The sequence below is a fragment of the Tupaia chinensis genome, unplaced genomic scaffold (assembly GCF_000334495.1).
Source record: "Tupaia chinensis unplaced genomic scaffold, TupChi_1.0 Scaffold000387_1, whole genome shotgun sequence".
In the NCBI taxonomy this organism is placed as follows: domain Eukaryota; kingdom Metazoa; phylum Chordata; class Mammalia; order Scandentia; family Tupaiidae; genus Tupaia; species Tupaia belangeri.
The window spans coordinates 2,545,270-2,565,562 of record NW_006159889.1 but is presented as its reverse complement, the minus strand read 5'-3'; the positions used below and the strand labels follow the sequence as shown (position 1 = coordinate 2,565,562).

Here is a 20,293-nt window from a genome sequence, read left to right as displayed (position 1 = left end):
GAGTGGGAGCATGGGGAAGAATGTCTCTTCTCCCCCTCCCCTTATCACCCACAGTCTTATCCTGTCTTCTAAGAGGTCCGCAGAGAGGTGTGTGCATACAAACCACTGCCAGGGGCCACCTGCTCTGGGAAGCAGCCCAGACCTGTTCTTTTTTTTTTTTTTTTTTTGGGGGTTTTAGAGAGAGAGAGACAGAGAGAGACAGAAAGTGAGAAATCACCCCCCAGAGGGGATGGCCACGCCACAATCCCTTCTCCTCCATTCTCCTCTCGGGATCTTGGGCACGCACGCACACACGCCCGGCATGGGTTTTAAGCCACCGGGTCCGGGACGCAAACCGCGGTCGACTACGTGGGAGTCCAGCGACATAGCCATTACGCTAACTGCTGGTTCCCCAGACCTGTTATTTTAGGAGCCCATCCTTATTGGCCTCTGCTGTCCTTGTCCTCCCAACAGAAGCAGAGGGCCTGAGTGGGCTTCCCTCCCAGGGTGCCCCATAACCACAACCCAGGCCCAGTTCATGCTGATTTGCATGCACAGGTTTTTGTCCCAAACCCAACCAGCCTGTTCATGCTTAAACCCCAGACCACACAGGAAGTCGGTGGAGCCACGCAATGGAGGCAATGCTGCTTCCCTGGCAGGGCTCCAGATTCTAGAAGGGTTTGGCTGAAGATGGGGGCTCCTCTAGCAGTATTTCTTTCACTCGCTGAGGAGGCCACAGGGGTGACTACATCCGCCGGGATCGTCCCCTCCAGCTTTCTCTCTCTGCCCTGGCAGTGGGCAGCCGGGTGAGCCAGGAGCTGCATTACACCAAGGAGAAGCTGGGGGAGGAAGCTGCGTACACCTCCCAGATGCTGATACAGACTGCACGCCAGCAGGGGGAGAACATCCTCACACCTGAGGCACTTAGCCTCCACCTCCAGGCAGCCCTCACTGCCAGCAAAGTGCAAGTATCGCTCTACGGAAAGTGAGTCTGACTGAACCCCTGAGCAGCCGGGCGAGGTGTGCTGGGGCAGTTCTGCAGTGGGAATCCCCTCTTCTACTGACCTGCCCCCTGGCTGTTGCAGGTCCTGGGATTTGAACAAAATCTGCTACAAGTCAGGAGTTCCCCTTATTGAAAATGGAATGATTGAGCGGGTGAGGACCCTGAGCTGTTCCCCGAGGCAGGGAGAGGCGGGGGAGGCTCAGAGACTCCAGAAGGCGAAGGTCGGGGCAATTGCAGAGGGCAGCCTACAAAAGCCAGGGGGAAAGGAGCTAAGGGACAGGACTGATGTGGCCTGGGGTGTCCCTGGCAGATGATTGAGAAGCTGTTTCCGTGTGTGATCCTCACTCCCCTCGACTGCTTCTGGGAGGGAGCCAAACTCCAAGGGGGCTCTGCCTACTTGCCGTGAGTGCCTCCACCCACTGCTTCACCCACCGCTTCACCCACCGCTCAGGGGCTGCCCCAGCAGGAGGGAGGACTGAAGGGGTGGGGAAAAAAGAGGCTCATCAAAACCTCACCAAGGTCTGAACTACTTCCCTGGCCAGAGTCAGAGCATGGGCTGCCCCAAGGCTCTCCCCACACACCCCTTCTCGTCTCTGAAAGCAAGGAAGACCTGTCTGAGCACAAAACACGAAGATCTGTAAGATCTGAGCAAAAGACAGAAAGGCTCCCCAGAAAGAGATTTTGCTAGAGGGGATTAACTGAGTACCAGCTAAGCTGTTGCTAGGCCAGAGAGAAAACCGTTACGGGCAAGCCACGTGGTTCTATATTAGAAACAAGGTAGATGGCTTGATAGGGACTTGGGGGGCGTTCTGGCTCCTTTCCATGTGTTATGTCTGTCCACCCATGTCCCCCAGTCCCTTGTGTCCATCCACAGCTCACCGCAGCAACCTGGTGTGAGCCTCACACGCCCTCCCTAGGGTAGGGATAGCAGAGGGGGGATGCGGTGGGGGTCCTGACCCTCACCAACCATGGCCTTTCCCCCAGGGGTCGCCCAGATATCCAGTGGACCAACCTGGACCCACAGCAGCTGCTAGAGGAGCTGGGCCCCTTTGCCACCCTTGAGGGCTTCCGGGAGCTACTAGCCAAGGCACAGGTGGGCCAGGCCTACGTGGGACGCCCCTGTCTGCACCCCGACGACCTGCATTGCCCACCTAGTGCCCCCAATCGTCACAGCAGGCAGGTGGGTTCCAACCAGGTCTGCCAGGTAAAGGCTGTGCCCCTTCCCTTTCTCCCCTGCCTGTTCCTCTGTTCTGAGAGTGAGCCGATGATGCTCTGGGCTCTGGACATTAGTACCCCGCCCCCATTCTGTGCTAGAGTCTCCGTTCCTGTTCAGTTCTCCTAAGGAACTCTCAAGTGGCATATAAATCCCTTTTTTCCTTTTCTAAGCACGAAACTGGACTTTATCAAAATAGATGTGTACATGGAAACGAAAAACAAAATAGCTAAGCACGACTGTCATGTCTAGTGTCCCAACTATCCTGTGCCCTATGAAAGTGGTGCTTTTTCCAAAACACCACAGTGAGGCCTGCCCCTCCCAGCAGCCTATTTTCAGGCCTCTGCTCCTCTTGTGGCCTCCTGTCTGCAGGGCCTAGCTGTTCACGCTAACAGAGCAGGCAAGAGGCTCAGGAGGTTTGCTGAGCTGTGTGGCAGGTGTGGTTCCTGAAGGTGCAAGCCCAGGGACAACCAGGTCCTTGGATGTGAAACCCTTTCCCTTCCCTCCTCCAGGCTCCCAATGTGGCTCAGGAACTGAGTGGGGGCTGCCATGGCTTCTCCCACAAGTTTATGCACTGGCAGGAGGAATTGTTGCTGGGAGGCATAGCCAGAGACTCCCAAGGACAGCTGCTGAGGTATGGCCTCCCCGGAGAGTGAACAAGGGGGTCCAGGTGTGGGAATATACTCTAATACCAGGCTGCTCGGGCAAAAGCTCCCTGCACCTCCCGACAGGGTGTGTTGCCAGCTCTGATCCCTAGTTCTCCTGCACCCTCCCCAGGGCAGAGGCCCTGCAGAGCACCTTCCTGCTAATGAGTCCCCGCCAGCTGTATGAGCACTTCCGGGGTGACTACCAGACACATGACATTGGCTGGAGCGAGGAGCAGGCTGGCACGGTGCTGCAGGCCTGGCAGCGACGCTTCGTGCAGGTCAGTGTGGGCAAGGCCAGGTGTACCCTGCAGCTGCTGCTCCTCCGCCCCCTCAGACCCACCCTGTCTCTCCAGCTGGCTCAGGAGGCCCTGCCTGAGAACGCGTCCCAGCAAGTCCACGCCTTCTCCTCCACCACCCTGGATGACATCCTGCACGCCTTCTCTCAAGTCAGTGCTGCCCGAGTGGCGGGAGGCTACCTGCTCATGGTAAGTGCAGCTCCTGGCACGGGCCCCCACCTCTTCACAGCGGCCACCCTGGGAGCCCCTGTCTGAGACCATGTCCTCTCTCCCCACAGCTAGCCTACGCCTGCGTGACGATGCTGCGGTGGGACTGCGCCCAGTCACAGGGCGCTGTGGGCCTTGCTGGGGTGCTGTTGGTGGCCCTGGCAGTGGCCTCAGGCCTTGGGCTCTGTGCCCTGCTTGGCATCACCTTCAATGCTGCCACTACTCAGGTATGCCAGGACTGCAGGCCGGACTCCAGTGCCTACCCCAGGCTACACGGGTCCTCCAGCTGCCCGCCCCTCTGTCCTCCAGGTGCTGCCCTTCTTGGCGCTGGGAATTGGCGTGGATGACATATTCCTGTTGGCACATGCCTTCACAGAGGCTCCCCCTGGCACCCCTCTGCAGGTGAGGCTTGTGCTCCAGGCTGGGCTTGCACACCTGAGGCAATTCAGAGTATTTAAGAGCCTGGTGGGGGGCCAGCCCATGGCATGGTGGTTAAGGCAGCTGAATCCCACATGGCCGACTGCAGCTAGAGTCCCAGATCCAGTAGCATGAGAAACACACCGGGCAGGTGGGTGTGCATGCCCAAAGTCCTGAGGAGAGTGGAGGAGGAGGGATTGCCATCCTTCCTGGAGGGTGCCCTCTCACTTTCTGTCTGTGGCAAGTGCACACGTCCTATAGCAAAGCTTTTAAATAAAAAGCCACTTGGTTTGAGTGACTTTGGGCTACTAATTAGTCTCTCTGTGCCTTGGTTTCTCTATCTGTAAATGGGGTAGTAACTGCTCGTGTCCTATGGGGTAGTAACTGCTCGTGTCCTATGGGGTAGTAACAGTCCTCGTCCTATGGGGTAGTAACAGTCCTCGTGTCCTATGGGGTAGTAACAGTCCTCGTGTCCTATGGGGTAGTAACAGTCCTCGTGTCCTATGGGGTAGTAACAGTCCTCGTGTCCTATGGGGTAGTAACAGTGCTCATGTCCTAAGGACTATCCTGAGAACCAGTGAGGTCGTTGAGGCTGAAAGCTTAGAACACATGACACAGTGACACATCAGTGGTCCCAATATCCCCTGCAGTGTTACTGTTGCCATCCGAGTTCTCCAGCCTCCCCTTGACTCTATCCTGAAGGCCCTGGCCCCCTCTCCTGTAACTTGAGGGCATGTCCCTGCTCTGTCCTGGCAGGAGCGCACGGGGGAGTGTCTGCAGCGCACAGGCACCAGTGTCACACTCACCTCCATCAACAACATGGTCGCCTTCTTCATGGCCGCCCTCGTTCCCATCCCTGCACTGAGATGGGGTAGTAACTGCTCGTGTCCTATGGGGTAGTAACTGCTCGTGTCCTATGGGGTAGTAACAGTCCTCGTGTCCTATGGGGTAGTAACAGTGCTCGTGTCCTATGGGGTAGTAACAGTGCTCGTGTCCTATGGGGTAGTAACAGTCCTCGTGTCCTATGGGGTAGTAACAGTGCTCATGTCCTAAGGACTATCCTGAGAACCAGTGAGGTCGTTGAGGCTGAAAGCTTAGAACACATGACACAGTGACACATCAGTGGTCCCAATATCCCCTGCAGTGTTACTGTTGCCATCCGAGTTCTCCAGCCTCCCCTTGACTCTATCCTGAAGGCCCTGGCCCCCTCTCCTGTAACTTGAGGGCATGTCCCTGCTCTGTCCTGGCAGGAGCGCACGGGGGAGTGTCTGCAGCGCACAGGCACCAGTGTCACACTCACCTCCATCAACAACATGGTCGCCTTCTTCATGGCCGCCCTCGTTCCCATCCCTGCACTGAGGGCCTTCTCCTTGCAGGTGAGGCCTCGCGCACAGGGAGGCTGTGAGGGGAGTGGAGCTGGAGGCACGCTTCACCCAGCCTTTGTACCCCTGTCCCCTCCCCAGGCGGCCATAGTGGTTGGCTGCAACTTCGCAGCTGTCATGCTTGTCTTCCCAGCTGTCCTCAGCCTGGATCTGCGCCGGCGCCACTGCCAGCGCCTCGATGTTCTCTGCTGCTTCTCCAGGTGCCGTCCCTGTGCCCTGTGCCCTGCCCACTTCCCGCTTGAGCTCATCCCAGTTTGTCCCCTCATCAGCATGTCAAGGCAGAGACCTGTCATCCATTCTCTGCCTCTTCCAGCCCCTGCTCTGCCCGAGTGATTCAGCTTCTGCCCCAGGAGCTGGGGGATGGGACAGTACCAGTGGGCATCACCCACCTGACCGCCACGGTTCAAGCCTTTACCCACTGTGAAGCCAGCACCCAGCATGTGGTCACCATCCTACCTCCCCAAACCCACCTGGTTGCCCCGGCCTCTGACCCACCGGGCTCTGAGCTCTTCAGCCCTGGAGGGTCCACACGAGACCTTCTAGGCCAGGAGGAAAGCACCAGGCAGAAGACAGCCTGCAAGTCTCCACCCTGTGCTCACTGGAATCTTGCCCATTTCGCCCGCTACCAGTTTGCACCCCTGCTGCTCCAATCCCATATCAAGGTAAGGCATAGTCAAGGACTGAGGGTTTGTGTCTCCGGGCCCCAAGAGGGCAAAGGGCCCAGAGCACCCCGAGGGTAGGAGGGCAGCCCTGAGCCTTCAGCGCACCTTCGTTTCCCATAGGTCATGGTGCTGGTGCTCTTTGGGGCTCTTGTGGGCCTAAGCCTCTATGGAGCCACCTTGGTACAGGACGGGCTGGCCCTGACCGATGTGGTGCCTCAGGGCACCAAGGAGCATGCCTTCCTGAGTGCCCAGCTCAGGTACTTCTCCTTGTATGAGGTGGCCCTGGTGACCCAGGGTGGCTTTGACTACGCCTACTCCCAACGCGCCCTCTTTGATCTGCACCAGCGCTTCAGTTCCCTCAAGGCCGTGCTGCCCCCGCCTGCCACCCAGGCACCCCGCACCTGGCTGCACTATTACCGCGACTGGCTACAGGGTGAGGCAAGGGGACCAGCAGGGAGGGGTGCTGCAGGGAGAATTTCTGGGGCCACAGGCTAACTAGTCCTCTGCTCCCCCAGGAATCCAGGCTGCCTTTGACCAAGACTGGGCTTCTGGGCGCATCACCCACCATTCGTACCGCAATGGTTCTGAGGACGGGGCCCTTGCCTACAAGCTGCTCATCCAGACTGGGGATGCTCAGGAACCCTTGGATTTCAGCCAGGTCGGGGAAGGACTGGAGTGACTGGGGAGCACAGACAGGCTCCAGGCCTCACGGGCCTAGCCTTCAGCGCACTCTGCCTCTGCAGCTGACCTCAAGGAAGCTAGTGGACACAGAGGGACTGATTCCACCCGAGCTCTTCTACGTGGGGCTGACCATGTGGGTGAGCAGCGACCCTATGGGTCTGGCAGCCTCACAGGCTAACTTCTACCCGCCGCCTCCTGAGTGGTTGCACGACAAGTACGACGCCACCGGGGAGAACCTGCGCAGTGAGTCCTGGGGGGAGCATGGCGAGAGGCTCAGCCCCCTCAGCCCCTGCCCACTGTGGCCGTGCTCACCACCCCCCACCCCCACTGCTCTCCCTGCCCCTCCGCAGTCCCAGCGGCCCAGCCTCTGGAGTTTGCCCAGTTCCCCTTCCTGCTGCACGGCCTCCAGAAGACAGCAGACTTTGTGGAGGCCATCGAGGGGGCCCGGGCAGCGTGCGCAGAGGCCAGCCAGGCCGGGGTGCATGCCTACCCCAGTGGCTCCCCCTTCCTCTTCTGGGAGCAGTACCTGGGCCTGCGGCGCTGCTTCCTGCTGGCCATCTGCATCCTGCTCGTGTGCACGTTCCTCGTCTGTGCCCTGCTGCTGCTCAGTCCCTGGACGGCTGGCCTCGTGGTGAGTACCTGCAGGGGTGGGAGTGGAGAGACCAGCGGCATGCCCCCCGCCAGGGCACTGGGTGAGTCCTGCCTCCCCCAGGTGCTGGTCCTGACGATGATGACCGTGGAGCTCTTCGGTATCATGGGGTTCCTGGGCATCAAGCTGAGCGCCATTCCTGTGGTGATCCTCGTGGCTTCAGTAGGCATTGGTGTCGAGTTCACAGTCCACGTGGCTCTGGTGAGCCCAGGCCCCTGGGGGAAGGGCAGGTCAGCTGATTCGGTATTCATCAAGGTCAGCAGGGAGTACTTTCTCAGGACCAGCCGTTGGCGTAATGGCTATATTGCTGGACTCCCATGTAGTCGACCACAGTTCAAGTCCCAGATCTGGTGGCTTAATCTCACGCCGGGCACGTGTGTGTGCATGCTCAAGATCCCTAGAGGAGAATGGAGGAGAAGGGATTGTGGGGTGGCCATCTCCCTGGGGGGTGATTTCTCATTTTCTGTCTCTCTCTCTCTGTCTTTCTGGAGAGCACATGCACCCTATAGCAAAAACCCAGAAAAAGCAGAGGGAGTACTTTCTGTGTAGGACTGTGTAAGAACTGGGAATAAATTAAGCACAGTCTTGGCCTCCTTATACGTTAGGAGAGAGATAACAAATGTGTACACAAATAAACAGCCATTTCAGGAGGGAGGGGGGACAACGGCCTGACTAGATGGGGTGAGGACAGACTGCAAGGTGAGAAAATGGGAGGCATCCTTTCCTATGACTGACTTTACTGTGAAAGGGGTCAAAGAAATGGGATGGCAGCAGGTGAGGTGGCAATGTGGGCTTAAGGGAGGGACTCCACCCAGACAGGGGTACCAGGCCTGAAGAGGGCGCAGGCCTGTCTCAGAGCTGCGTCCTCTGCAGAGGCAATGGCAGGGGCGGGGCGGGAAGGTACCACAAAGCACCAGCGCAAACCTGGCCAGACTCCACAAATGTCCCTTCTTTTCTCTCCCCAGTCGCCGTATTACTGATTATTAAATAAAGCATGCACTGTCCAAAGAAAGAGCGAGGAGAGGGAGAAAGCACCCCCCATAGGGTGTGGTCATGCCACAGTCCCTTCTCCACTTCTCCATCCTGTCGGGATTATGTGCACCCATGCGCACACACCCACAGCATGTTCAAGCCACCAGGACTGGGACTGGACCCACACAGCTGGCCTGTGGGACTCAGCTCCCTTAACCACCAGGCCATAGGCTGACCCTCCCCCTCCCTTTTTTTTTTTTTTAAGTTTACTTCTTGGGAGGGACAGGTACCCTTGACAGGGTCTTTCCATACTGTGGTCCACCCCTAGCTCTGCAGATAACAGAAACGCCCAGCATATGGGTGGTCGAGGGATCTGAATCCACAGCCTTGCAATATGGCTCTAGATTATACGGCGGTGCCCCACTGCCTGAACCACCATGTATTCATCTAACTGTAAAAATAACACATGCTTTTCGGGGGGGAAATAAGCGTGCAGAAAAGTACCAAAAATTAGAACTCAGATCAGCCGATGGCATGGCTGAGGCAGTTGGACCCCACGCAGCCAGCTGCACAGTTCAGTCTTGGACCCAGTAGCAGGCAGGCATGCCCAGAATCTCCCCGGCAAAGTGCTTTCTCACTTTCTCTCTCTCTCCTGTCTCTTTCTCTCTCCGGTGAGCATATGAGCACAAGCATCCTATAGCAATTTTTTTTTTTAATTAGAAATCTTCTGAGGGGCCTGCAGGTGGCGTGGTGGTTGAGGTGCTGGATTCCCACATGGCCTACCATGGTTCAAGTCCCAAACCTGGCGGCTTGCTTTCTCACTTTCTTTTTCTCTGTCTCTCTCTGGTCAAAATGTAAGAATAATAATAAATAAAATTCAAAATAAATTTAAAAAAAAAGGAAAAAATGCTCTGAAACAGCACCCTGAGAAATAACGTATCACTTTGGCACCCATCCTTCTAGACCAGGGGCCGACAAACTTTCTGTAAAGGGGCAGGGAGTTCGCTTCAGTCGTGGTGGGCCGTAGACTGCTATAGCACAAAAGCAGCCACAGACAGCATAGCTCTATTTCAACAGAACTTTATTTACAAAACAAGCGACAGGCTGTAGTTTGCCCACTCTATCCTGGACATCCCTGTGTCCACCCTCAGCAGACACACGTACACAGTGTCACCTGACTAAATGAAGTCATGCATCTTTCCTGGGCCATCTCCATGAACTCAGTTCACCTCTCCTGGGGACCACGGCATGGGTGAGCCTGGTCACCTGAGGGGACTCATCTGAGTAGCAGCTGGGGACATGGATGAACTGGCCCTGGCTGGCAGAGAAGCACCTCCAGGACCACTGTGTTCCCCCAGGGCTTCCTGACCACCCAGGGGAGCCGGAACTTGCGGGCTGCCCGTGCCCTCGAGCACACGTTTGCCCCCGTGACCGACGGAGCTGTCTCCACGTTGCTGGGTCTGCTCATGCTCGCTGGTTCCAACTTTGACTTCATAGTCAGGTAGGTGGTGCTGGGGCCAGGAGGTGGGGCCCACCCGCTGGCCTTGCCACCAGACCGACCCCCACTCCCCCCAGGTACTTCTTTGTGGTGCTGACAGTGCTCACACTCCTGGGCCTCCTCCATGGACTCGTGCTGTTGCCTGTGCTGCTGTCCATCCTGGGACCCCCGCCAGAGGTGACCACAGCCAGCCTAGGGGACAGGGTGGGAACAGGCAAGGGAAGTGAGAGAGTCAGGACAAAATGCCTTCCATGGCCTGGATGCAGGGTTCAGCTCACAAGGGCCTTCCCCAAAAGGTGCCACCTTTCCTCAGACATCATGCCCCTCCCTGCCTTTCTGCCCTCCTGGCTTCTTCAAAGGACCCACCTGAACCTTTCTAGATTCAGAGCAAGGTGTAGGGTTTACCCCAGGCCTCAACACCCTGTCAGCTCTCCTATCTGCTGCTGGAGGCTGACAAGGACTCCAGCCTCCAGTGCCAAAGGGGACTGCAGCCCCAGAAGCCCTGGAACTCACTGGGGCTGGTGTCTCCCTCCAGGAGGTACAGTTGTACAAGGAGAGCCCAGAGGTCCTTGGGGCTGGTGTCTCCCTCCAGGAGGTACAGTCGTACAAGGAGAGCCCCCCGGCTGCACGGAGAGGTGGGCTCAGGTGGGGCGTGGCTCCCACCCCGCCCCAGAGCTTCGCCAGAGTGACTACCTCCATGACGGTGGCCCTCTCCCCACCCCCGCTGCCTGGTGCCTATGTCCACTCAGCCTCCGATGAGCCCACCTGGTCCTCTGCCATCACCCTAGCTGCCAACGGCTCTGACAACCTCAGTGCTAGAGGACCATGTCCAGCCACTGCGTGAAAGCTGGTGATCAGAACCCGCTCGGGCCCCATGAAGTCACTGGGAAGCAACGGGTGGGGTACCAAAGGACCCTGCTGCGGCTGCTGTCACATCTTCCCCAACTCAGCCATCAAACAACTCCCTGAGACCCACACAGAGCAGCCACTGGCTAGCGTGTCAGCAGCACGGCATGCTGAGCCATGTGTGCCTGGGTCTGTGTTCTGGTGGGGCCGAAAGCCCAGCACTGCAGCGCAGCCCTGCCCCAAGTCCTGTCCACACTGCTGCTGCCCAGCACACACAGCCTGAGGGTCCTCTCCCACGGCTTGCCAGTCCTGGCCCCCAATGCTGCGTGGCTTCTGGGAGGCACTCTGAATCCTTGCTCACCTCCTCCACCTAAGTTATTTATATGAAGATGTTTATTTTTGTAGTACATATCGATGTTAGCTATGCTGAAAGTTTTATTTTTAAAGAATGAAATATATTCTATATGAACGCATTTTGAAGGACTTTAGTGCTTTGCTTTGGACAGCGTTAGGAGTCTGCAAATGAAGATCAGACATTAGAGGTGACTTGTGGGGTGCTTCTCTCTAGTTCTGAGTGGGAAAGACCCCAGATTCTGAATTCCTGTCATATATTTGCACCAGGATCCGGACTAAGTGCTTTAGTACACAAAATGATACAGTTTTTTGGTGTTACGCCCTGCTGTGTGGCAGCCCTGCCCACCTCTCCAGACTCATCTCCCACCTTCTGGTTTGGTCTGACAGGGGGTATGGGCAGAGGGGCTAAGCCATGCAGCAGGGAGGGGACATGCAAGCAGATCGGACAGTGGCCAGCTGAAGCAGACACAGGACAGCAGGGCCTAGGGAGATAATGTAGGAGGTGTGCACATGGGAAGGAAGCCAGGGCCCAGAGCAACCTGCAAGGCAAAGGTTTCTGGGTTTGCAGTCAGCCTGATGGGGGGGGCTGTTCAGAAATTTAGCAGCCAGTGAGGACACCGTGTTTAAGCTTTTGGTTCTGTGAAGGTTGAAGGGCCCTACTGTGCAGAGACCTTGAGCAGTCTGGCCATGCCCCTGGGCTGGAGCACAGAGCCTCACCTAATGGGGTGGGACATCTTTTATAGTCCTTTGCCAACTATCCCTGGGCTCAGTCTCAACTGAGAGACATACACACCCAGGATATTCCAACCACCTACTCACCAGGAATGATCCTGCCCCCAGAACGCTGCCTTCTCACCCTGCACCCAGGACGAAGGCCAGGCTCAATCAACAGTAAAATGCATCCAAGAGGAAGCTGGCTTAGACCTTAGAATACACACACCGAGGGATGGAGGCTGGAGATTTGAGTCCACTGGCGTTTGGGTCATTATGGGGGACCTTGGGGCCAAAACAGCACAGACAAGATCAGGCTCCTTTGGCACTTAGGAGCTGATTACCTGCAGGTTAGCTGACCCCACTGAGCCACAGCATTTTCACCTGTGAAGCAGGAAGGTTAGCGCCAAGGGTGTCACGACCCACCATCTCAGGTGCTGCTTATTTCTGCGGCTTGAACAGAAGTCAGCTTGCTAGAGAGCTTACTCTGGTGGCATCCTTAGTGAACAATCCTGAAACGTGGAAGTGTCCTGGTGGCAGAAGCTAAGGAAAGGGATTCCGCTCCATTGGGGCAGATGGTTAGCCTTGGGCACTGACCTCTTCCGGTTTCAGGGACTATGTCCAGAACTGCTCTCAAGGCAGCCCACCCGTGTGGCCCCCGCACTACTCGGCCCTCCGACTTCAACACCCTTCACGGCTCCCCTCTGAAGACTTTAAAAGCTCTTGCCAGGAGCGACTAGATCCAGTCCCTTCCACCACCCAAGCCCCACATGGCGACCCCGCCAAATTCACTGCGCCCTCTGACCGAATTCCTACTGGTCTTCGCCCCTGTAACTTCGGGTACCATTCCCTCTCCTTAGAGCACCCTCCCACCTTTGACCTAATCAAATCATTGTCCAAGATGATCTGGGTGCGACCTCCTCCAAGAGGGGTGTGGCGTGCCCTGCCTTCGAGTGTGCCTGGCAGTTTTCGCTTCTGTCTCGCGGGTCTCCGCTGGGGACTCCCCTGCGGGTAAAGAACGACAGGAGTAACGCTTACCAGTCCCAGCCCCGTAAGGCACTCCGCACCAGGCACCGGTAGGAAACGTCCACACCACTCTGAGCAAACGGAGCTCAGGTCTCAGACAGATCGCAGGAAAGAGCAGCGAGAGCCGCGGACGCGGCGGGAGCGCAGCATCCCAGCAGCGGCGTCCCGGACCCGCCCGGCGCCGGCGATTTGCATACCCGTGGTGCACCGCGGAAAGCCGCTTCCCGGGGCTCCAGCCAGCCCCGCGGGATCGCGCACGGCCGAGGGGCTCAGTGCCTGCGGGACGCTCCCGTTCTCGAAGCCTCCACGCAGGAGGTGGCACCGCGCGGGAGGTCAGCCACCGTAAGCGCTATGAGTACTCCCTCCCTTGGGCAGTCCTAAACGGTGCTCCACAGGTATACTCTGGTTTCTCTTCAGATCGCATAAATCTTTCGCCTTTTACTAAAGATTTCCGTGGAGAGGAACAATTCTGAGTCTTTACCCAATTTTTTGAGGCCTTGGTCTTGCCAGGGCTACATAATTACAGTGCTAAAAATAGGTATCTTGAAAGTGTGTGTTTTGTTTGTACAAAAGTCTACCGTGTTACTTTCTGTGTTAAAGTCCATGTAGTTTTCTTTATTTTAGAAATTTTCTGTATATAAGGGGCTGTGCATTTCCCAGAGAGACTGAAGGCAAGAAATTGTAGCCATAGTTTCCCCACTTCCTCCTGTAGAATCCCAGATCCCTAACCACTAGACCACCTGCTGGCTCCTATAAACTTTTTTTTTTTTGGTGGGGGGGGGAGAGGTTTTTGTTACAGGGTGCGTGCACTCGCGAGAGAAAGACAGAGAGACTGAAAGCAAGAAATCACCCCCCGGGGAGGATGGCCACATCACAACCCTTTCTCCTCTCAGGATCTTGGACTCAAGGGCGCGCGCACACGCGCCTGGCATGAGTTTAAGCCACCGGGTCCAGGACTCGAACCACAGTCAACTACATGGGAGTCCAGCGAGATAGCCATTACGCTAATACTAATACGCTAACTGCTGGTCCCAAAACTCCATTTTTTAAAAATAATTATTTTAGCTTTATTATTATTTTCCAATTTGAGGAGAGAGGCAGAGAGTAGGGGAAAGTGAGAAAGTAAGTGACCAGGTCAGAGACCTGAGCCATGGTTGGCCATGTGGGAGTCCCACACGTTTAACCACCAAGCCACCTGCCAGCCCCTGTAAACTCCATCTAAGACTTAACGTTCATAAAGTTTACTTGACTTGTTCTCCCATGGATTCCATGACCCTCAACCAATGTCTTAATACATGAGCACTCAATGAATATTTGTGGAACACATGACTACATAATTTTTTTTTTCTTTTTTTGGAGAGGTTTTCGCTATAGGGCGCGTGCGTTCGCCAGACAGAGAGACAGAAAGCGAGAAATCACCCCCCAGGGGGGATGGTCACGCCGCAATCCCTTCTCCTCCATTCTCCTCTCGGGATCTTGGGCACGCACACACACGCGCCCAGCATGAGTTTTATGCCCCCAGGTCCAGGACACAGACCGCGGTTGACTACGTGGGAGTCCAGCGACATAGCCATTATGCTAACTGCTGGTTCCCGACTACATAAATATTTTTAAATTTTTTTAAACTTTCATTTGTTTAAATTTGACCAAAGAAGAACAGAGTGAAAAGAGAGGGAAAGTGAGAAACCAAGCCACCCGATCCAGGACTCAAACTGCAGTCAGCTGCGTGGGAGTCCAGCGCCTTTAACCACCAGGCCACCTGCCAGCCCCAAAATGAATATATTTTCCAAACACATCTATAATATTTAATCTGATCCACTTAGTTCTACTTTACGAAACTCATTTTATCCTGCTAAGAACCTTATTAAATAGGTCTATCATTATCATTCTATAAATAAGGAAACTGGGGCATGGAAAGGTTAAGAGACCTCACTCAAATCACAAAAACAGTAAATAGTGGTTGTAGGATTCTAACACAAGCATCCAGGTTCCAGAACGCATGATCGTTTTTTCTTTTTAATTTTATGTTTTTGCCTTGGGTGTGTACACTTGCCAGGGAGACAGAGACAGAGAGAAAGTGAGAAATCACCCCCTAAGGAGGAGGGCCATGCCGCAATCCCTTCTCCTCCATTCATTCTCCTACCAGGATCTTGAGCATACAGGTCTGGCATGATTTTTAGCCCACCGGGTCTGGGACTTGAACCACGTTCAGCCTCAGCCCTGTGGGAGTCCAATGACTTAACCACTACGCCATCTGCTGGCCCCAGAATGCACAAAGTTTAATTCGAAGCTACTCTTTTTGTTTGTTGTTCAATTTGCCAGAGGGTATGTATGCTTGCCAGTGAAAGAGGGAAAGGGATGGGACCAGCAGTTGGCATAATGGCTATGTCGCTGGACTCCCATGTAGTCAGCCACGGTTCTAGTCCCACATGGCTTAAACTCAAGTCGGGTGTGTTTGCTTGCATGCCCAAGATCCCAAGAGGAGAATGGAGAAGGGATTGTGGTGTGGCCATTCCCCCAGGGGGGTGATTTCTCACTTTCTGTCTCTGTCTCTGGCGAGTGCACGCACCCTATAGCAAAAACCTGTCCCAAAAAAACTGTGAAATTCTTTATGAAATAAAGTGGCATTTCAATTAGGAAGGAAAGTCATTCCCGTAACATTTACAGAACATTGTTTATGTGACAGGGACTGGGAAAGCAGTGTATGGCTGAAATTCTGAGAGAAGAATGTAGGGATTTCGGAGTGGCCACAGCCCCTGGTGGGGTGGGGAGGAGTGCTTTCTCTCTCCTCTCTCTGGTGAGCATATGCACCTACAGCAAATTTTAAAAATACTAATAAGCAAGGTAGGACTGACCATCTTCAGTCTGGCTGCAGTGTGGGAGATGGATACCAGAGGGTACAGGAATGAAGGCAAGATAGGCTAAATCAGAGACTGACAAAATAGAATACATTGAAAAGGTCTCCTAAAAAATATGAGCACGGGACCAGCAGTTAGCGTAATGGCTATGTCGCTGATTCCCATGTAGTCGACCGCGGTTCGAGTCCTGGACCCGGCGGCTTAAACTCACACCGGGCGTGTGTACATGCGTGCCCAAGATCCTGAGAGGAGAAGGGAGGAGAAGGGATTGTGGCGTGGCCATTCCCCCTGGGGGGTGATTTCTCGCTTTCTGTCTGTCTCTCTCTGTTGCTCTTGTGAGCGCATGCGCCCTATAGCAAAAAAAAATATGAGCGTGAGGAGCCGGCAGGTGGAGTGGTGGTTACTAGATTCCCACATGGCGACCATGGTTCGAGTCCCAGACCTGGTGGCTTGCTTTCTCTTTCTCTTTACCCCTCTCTAGTCAAATCGAAATGAACAAATGAATAAATATTTTTTAAAAATGAGTGTGGGGTGCCAGCAGGTGATGTGGTGTTTAAAGGCACTGGATTCCCTCACGGCCGAAAGCAGTTCAAGTCCCGGACCTGGCGACTTGCTCTCCCATTTTCCCTGTTTCTCTCTCTTTGTCCCTCTCTGGTCAAATGAATAAATAAATAAAGTTAAATAAAATAATTTTTTAAAAAAATTTATTATCATTATTCCTCAATTTTGACCAGAGAGAGACAGAGAAAGGGAGAGTGAGAAAGCAAGTTGCCAGGTGAGGGATTCGAACCATGTGCAGTCACGTGGCAGCCCAGCCCCTCAACCACCATACTACCTGCTGGCCCCTAAATAAAATATTTCATTAAAAAATAATAAAAGTGAGGCCAACCAGGGCACAGCAGTCAAGGCAGCTGGATCCCACGTGACCAACTGCTCTGGTTTGGGTTCTGGACCCTGCAGTGGAGTAACGCTAGAGTATGTGCCTGCCTAAAACCCTGAGAGAAATGGAGATGGGACTGCAGGCTTGCAGTATGACCATCGCCCACGGGATGAGTCACTTTCCCACATATGAAAAAATAATTCTAGGGACTGGCAGTTAGCATAATGGCTATGTCGCTGGACTCCCACGCAGTCAACGCGGTTCGTGTACCGGACCTGGTGGCTTAAAACTCACGCCGGGCACATGTGCATGCGTGCCCAAGATCCTGAGAGGAGAATGGAGCAGGGACTGCAGCGCGGCCATCCCCCCTGAGGCATGACTTCTCGCTTTCTGTCTCTCTGTCTCTCTCTGTCTTCCTGGCGAGCACACACACCCTATAGCAAAAACCTCTCCAGAAAAAAAAAAAAGAAAAAGAAAAGCCAGCTTACACCCTGGAAGTTAGCAGGATGGAGAAATGGAAGAGGTATTGCCATGTGCCCAAGCCCCATAGGGTAGTGTTTTACACACACACACACACACACACACACACACACACACCGCCCCCACCAGCAGCATCCTCTGCCAATTAAAAAGGGCCAGGGAGGCCGGAAGGGGCAGCTGGCCAGGCGGTGGTGAAGGCATCAGGATCCCACAAAAACCAGGTGCTTTGGGCACATGTGCACGTATGTCCAAAATCTCAAGATCAGCAGATGGCGTAGTGGTTACATCGCTGTACTCCCATGTAGTCGACCCCAGTTCGAGTCTCAGACCTGGCGCCTTGAAACACTGGAGGGACAGGAGTGCGTCGGTGCCTAAAATCCGGAGAGGAGGTGAAGGGATTGCAGCATGGCCATCCTCCGGGGGATTTCTCACTGTCTCTCCCACAAGTGCACTAGCAAAAAAACCTCCAAAACTTAAACAGAAAAATATAGGAGAAAGGATTGTGGTGTCACCATCCCCCACGGCGGGGGTGCTTTCTCATTTTCTCTCTCCTTATGCCTAGCTCACATGCCACACCTAGCAAAACAAAATCAAACAAAAAAACACATCACCGCACGGGGCCACCGAAGTTCCAATCCCCACATGCCTGACAATCCCGAGGTTGCCCACGATCCCACGAGCTGGAGAACCGAAGGGATCGCGTGACCAAACCCCGTGGTAGATCTGTGGAGGGTGCGCCCTTTCTCCCCACGCACATGCGCTCTATCATGAATTTAAAAAAAAAAAAAAAAGGTAGAAGCAACCGGAGACAGGCGTGAGAAAGAGGGATAAGGCAAGGCAGAGACCCAGGTTCCTGGCGTGGACACCCGCAGAAATGAGAAACACTACCCGGGACGAACTGGGAAAGATCGGGAGCCCGCCTTTGCCCGGAGCCCCGGGTGTCTGCGGCCATCCAGGCCGAGATCTCCAGGGCGGTTAATTAAAGGAAGGGCTGAGTTGCAAATATATATGGGGCCGCTGTTGACCAGCAAGCGGCATTGCCCAGGGGCCACTCTGAAGGAGAAAGAAACCGTCAGTTCCCAGCTTCGCCACGTCAGCACACGCGCCCCAGCACGCCCCACGCACAGGGCGCTGCGCCGGGCAGAGGCGGTCCTTCCGGTTTAGTAGTTCACCGGGCATGCCGGGAGCGGAAGTCACGCCAAGCGCCGAGCGTGTCGGGAGCTGTAGTTCGGGACAGCCCCGCCGGGCCAGGCTTCCTCGCAGGTTCTGGCATTGGGTCACTTGAAGGACAGGTCCAGAAAGCGGTGGTGTTCCCGGGGCAGAGTGCCCCTCCGGCGACGGCACGGAGCGCTCCGGGCCGCATCCCTTCTCCGCAGGGCGTGGCACTTCCACGCCTCCACGATCTGCTCCACCTGCAGGGAAAGGCGGGTCACCGCGGAGTTGCGCCAAGACGCTGACTGGGCTGTGCACCCCGCTTCTGTGTCTAGGCTGCTGAGGGTCTAAGCCTGGTTTCCTGCGTCCGCACCGGGATCAGCGGCTCCAGACGATTCTGTTCTTCCAGGGCGCTCAGCTCTGCCGGGGCCAACAAGGCCAGTCTCAGCTCTCGCACCACCGGGGCTGCCACCTCGGCCACAGGTCGCTCCAGCACCGCCTGCGAACGCCAGTCCTGAGTCCGAGCAAAGCAGGGGCCCATGCCCCGCCGCCTGCCCTCAGGGTTCCTGCGGCCCTTGCTTCCTTGGGCGACCTCGTGCTCCCGTGCTCCCTAGTGTCCCTGTTCCAAGACCCCAGACCCGCCCCACTCACCGCGCCCACGCGCGCCCAGCTCCGAGCTGCCCGGACCAGCTCAGCTTCGTCCACACAGAGCTTGTCGCTACGCAGCAGGGGCAGCAGCGCGGCAGCCGACAGCTCCAGGAAGCCGCGAGTCCTAAGGACCTCCTGCGGGTTGGCGTTTGGGTCAGAGAGGAGCAGAACAGGCTGTGGGGTTAGGGGCGGGAAGACGGGAGCTGTACCTGGCTATGGGCCTCTATGAAGGCTATGCAACGCTCCTGCAGTGGCCCCAGGCCAAAGGTTACGGCCACCTGGGGGCAGAATGACAGCGGTCAGGTTGGAGAGGCCTGTCCTCTACACATCACCTTGGGACTGCACTGCAGACATGACCCTGATTGTAGTTGGAGAGACTCATAGCACTCCTGGGAAATCCTACTACTATATAGAGGCCTTCAGCTGCATATGCGCATGCAGGTGGACTTAATCAACTTACCATCGGACTGGAGGCCATGCCATGTCCTTCAGACTCCACCCTGGAGTCTGCGCTTTGCTTCTAAACTCCATACTACTCTCTCCCGTCCCTGGAATCAGCTGAGAGCCATTCCCCAGCCTTAAATAAACAAGAGACCAGCAAACACCCCCAGCACCTTCAACTCTTCCTGCTCCTGGCCCTTCTAATGTACCCAGGATCCCATAGATCTGGGCACAGAATTCATCGTGAACACCTTGAACTCCACTCCTGTGTATCTGGATTGTTCCAGACCAGACACAGGTTCCTCCCGGGTTCCTGGCACCAGGAGCCCAGTTCCACTGAAAGCCAGACTCCTCCCAGGCCTGTCCAGCGCAACCTACCTGCAGGGCCTCACAAACCAACTCCACATCCAGCACCTTCACCACAAACTCCAGGCACAGCTGGGAATGGAAATGAATATGGCCTGTGCAAACGTGTCACTGTTCCAAGACCCCAGACCCACCCCAGAAACAATGAGCAGGCTAGGAGCAGTCAGCTGTCCTGGCTCCTACCAGCCCCGGGCCCTTCCAGACCTCCCAGGCCAGGGGAGCGAGGGCACGCCCAGCAGCCCACCTTCCAGCACATTCACCACTGATCAGACCAGATGAGAGCCATACAAAAATTCCACTCCCCTTCTCTCAGGACTCATCTTCCTCTACTTGTTCCCTTTCTGACTCAAGGACATTTCTATTTTTACCAGAAACTTTAATATCATCTGTGACATCCTGTCATGGAGAAAAGCATTGGGTCACGCCAGTTCCACCCCCTCTCTCAGACCTCCACACCCACTCTGGCTACATCATCTCTTGCCTGCTGCACCAGTCTCCTGACCGGACTGACAGGTCCCTCCTATCTCTCCCCATCCCTTCTCCCTTTCACTTCCAAATCCTCCCTTACTTGAAAGTTTTGGTGAATCTCAACTGCTGTCTGACTTTTTGTTTTTAGTTTAGTTTTTTTTTAAAGAGAATTATTTAATTTTATTTATTTGTTATTATTATTATTATTTTAAATTTGACCAGAGAGACAGAGACAGACAGAGAGAGAGAGAAAGGGAAAGTGAGAAAGCAACCTGCTAGGTCCAGCACTTGAACCATAGTTGGCCATGTAGGAATCTAACACCTTAACCACCCACACCACCTGCTGACCCCTTGCTTTTCTTTTAAATTATTTATTTTATTTATTCATTCATTTATTTTAATTTGACCAGAGAGAGAAAGATTGAGAAAGCAAGCTGCCAGGTCCAGGACTCGAACC

The 20,293-nt window shown here is 55.1% G+C and overlaps 2 protein-coding genes, 1 long non-coding RNA gene and 1 other non-coding gene across 5 annotated transcripts in view; 2 read left to right on the top strand and 2 right to left on the bottom strand.

The window, feature by feature from the left end:
• The window catches only part of PTCH2 (patched 2), a 26,505-nt gene extending 14,886 nt beyond the window's left edge, over nucleotides 1-11,619 (top strand). The window contains exons 3-23 of the mRNA XM_014589885.2: nucleotides 775-964; nucleotides 1,065-1,134; nucleotides 1,293-1,384; nucleotides 1,967-2,162; nucleotides 2,708-2,829; nucleotides 2,973-3,120; nucleotides 3,196-3,327; nucleotides 3,417-3,572; nucleotides 3,655-3,747; nucleotides 5,013-5,138; nucleotides 5,226-5,344; nucleotides 5,458-5,806; nucleotides 5,927-6,239; nucleotides 6,322-6,464; nucleotides 6,550-6,730; nucleotides 6,838-7,118; nucleotides 7,200-7,337; nucleotides 9,467-9,609; nucleotides 9,684-9,783; nucleotides 10,142-10,176; nucleotides 10,219-11,619. Of these exons, the coding sequence (XP_014445371.1) occupies nucleotides 775-964; nucleotides 1,065-1,134; nucleotides 1,293-1,384; nucleotides 1,967-2,162; nucleotides 2,708-2,829; nucleotides 2,973-3,120; nucleotides 3,196-3,327; nucleotides 3,417-3,572; nucleotides 3,655-3,747; nucleotides 5,013-5,138; nucleotides 5,226-5,344; nucleotides 5,458-5,806; nucleotides 5,927-6,239; nucleotides 6,322-6,464; nucleotides 6,550-6,730; nucleotides 6,838-7,118; nucleotides 7,200-7,337; nucleotides 9,467-9,609; nucleotides 9,684-9,783; nucleotides 10,142-10,176; nucleotides 10,219-10,450 (3,359 nt within the window). The 3' untranslated portion in view covers nucleotides 10,451-11,619. The remainder of the gene's footprint in view (nucleotides 1-774; nucleotides 965-1,064; nucleotides 1,135-1,292; nucleotides 1,385-1,966; nucleotides 2,163-2,707; nucleotides 2,830-2,972; nucleotides 3,121-3,195; nucleotides 3,328-3,416; nucleotides 3,573-3,654; nucleotides 3,748-5,012; nucleotides 5,139-5,225; nucleotides 5,345-5,457; nucleotides 5,807-5,926; nucleotides 6,240-6,321; nucleotides 6,465-6,549; nucleotides 6,731-6,837; nucleotides 7,119-7,199; nucleotides 7,338-9,466; nucleotides 9,610-9,683; nucleotides 9,784-10,141; nucleotides 10,177-10,218) is intronic.
• Nucleotides 9,681-13,319, bottom strand: LOC102502693 (uncharacterized). 2 transcript variants are annotated; one of them, XR_003550284.1, is made up of 4 exons: nucleotides 12,556-13,319; nucleotides 11,902-12,060; nucleotides 11,626-11,802; nucleotides 9,681-9,798 (listed from the first exon to the last, which is right to left on the bottom strand). It is a non-coding gene; the product is annotated as an uncharacterized LOC102502693 (long non-coding RNA). The 2 variants fall into 2 exon arrangements; XR_335323.3 differs by lacking the exon at nucleotides 12,556-13,319 and having other exon boundaries at nucleotides 11,902-12,549.
• Nucleotides 12,941-13,057, top strand: LOC114008786 (U5 spliceosomal RNA). The gene has a single exon (XR_003550289.1). It is a non-coding gene; the product is annotated as a U5 spliceosomal RNA (small nuclear RNA).
• Nucleotides 13,320-16,864: 3,545 nt separating the features above from the next.
• The window catches only part of BTBD19 (BTB domain containing 19), a 10,691-nt gene continuing 7,262 nt past the window's right edge, over nucleotides 16,865-20,293 (bottom strand). Inside the window, exons 4-8 of the mRNA XM_006153800.3 lie at nucleotides 19,381-19,440; nucleotides 18,771-18,839; nucleotides 18,565-18,696; nucleotides 18,287-18,412; nucleotides 16,865-18,173 (exon numbers count right to left, since the gene is read on the bottom strand). Coding sequence (XP_006153862.1) covers nucleotides 18,039-18,173; nucleotides 18,287-18,412; nucleotides 18,565-18,696; nucleotides 18,771-18,839; nucleotides 19,381-19,440 — 522 coding nt within the window. The 3' untranslated portion in view covers nucleotides 16,865-18,038. The remainder of the gene's footprint in view (nucleotides 18,174-18,286; nucleotides 18,413-18,564; nucleotides 18,697-18,770; nucleotides 18,840-19,380; nucleotides 19,441-20,293) is intronic.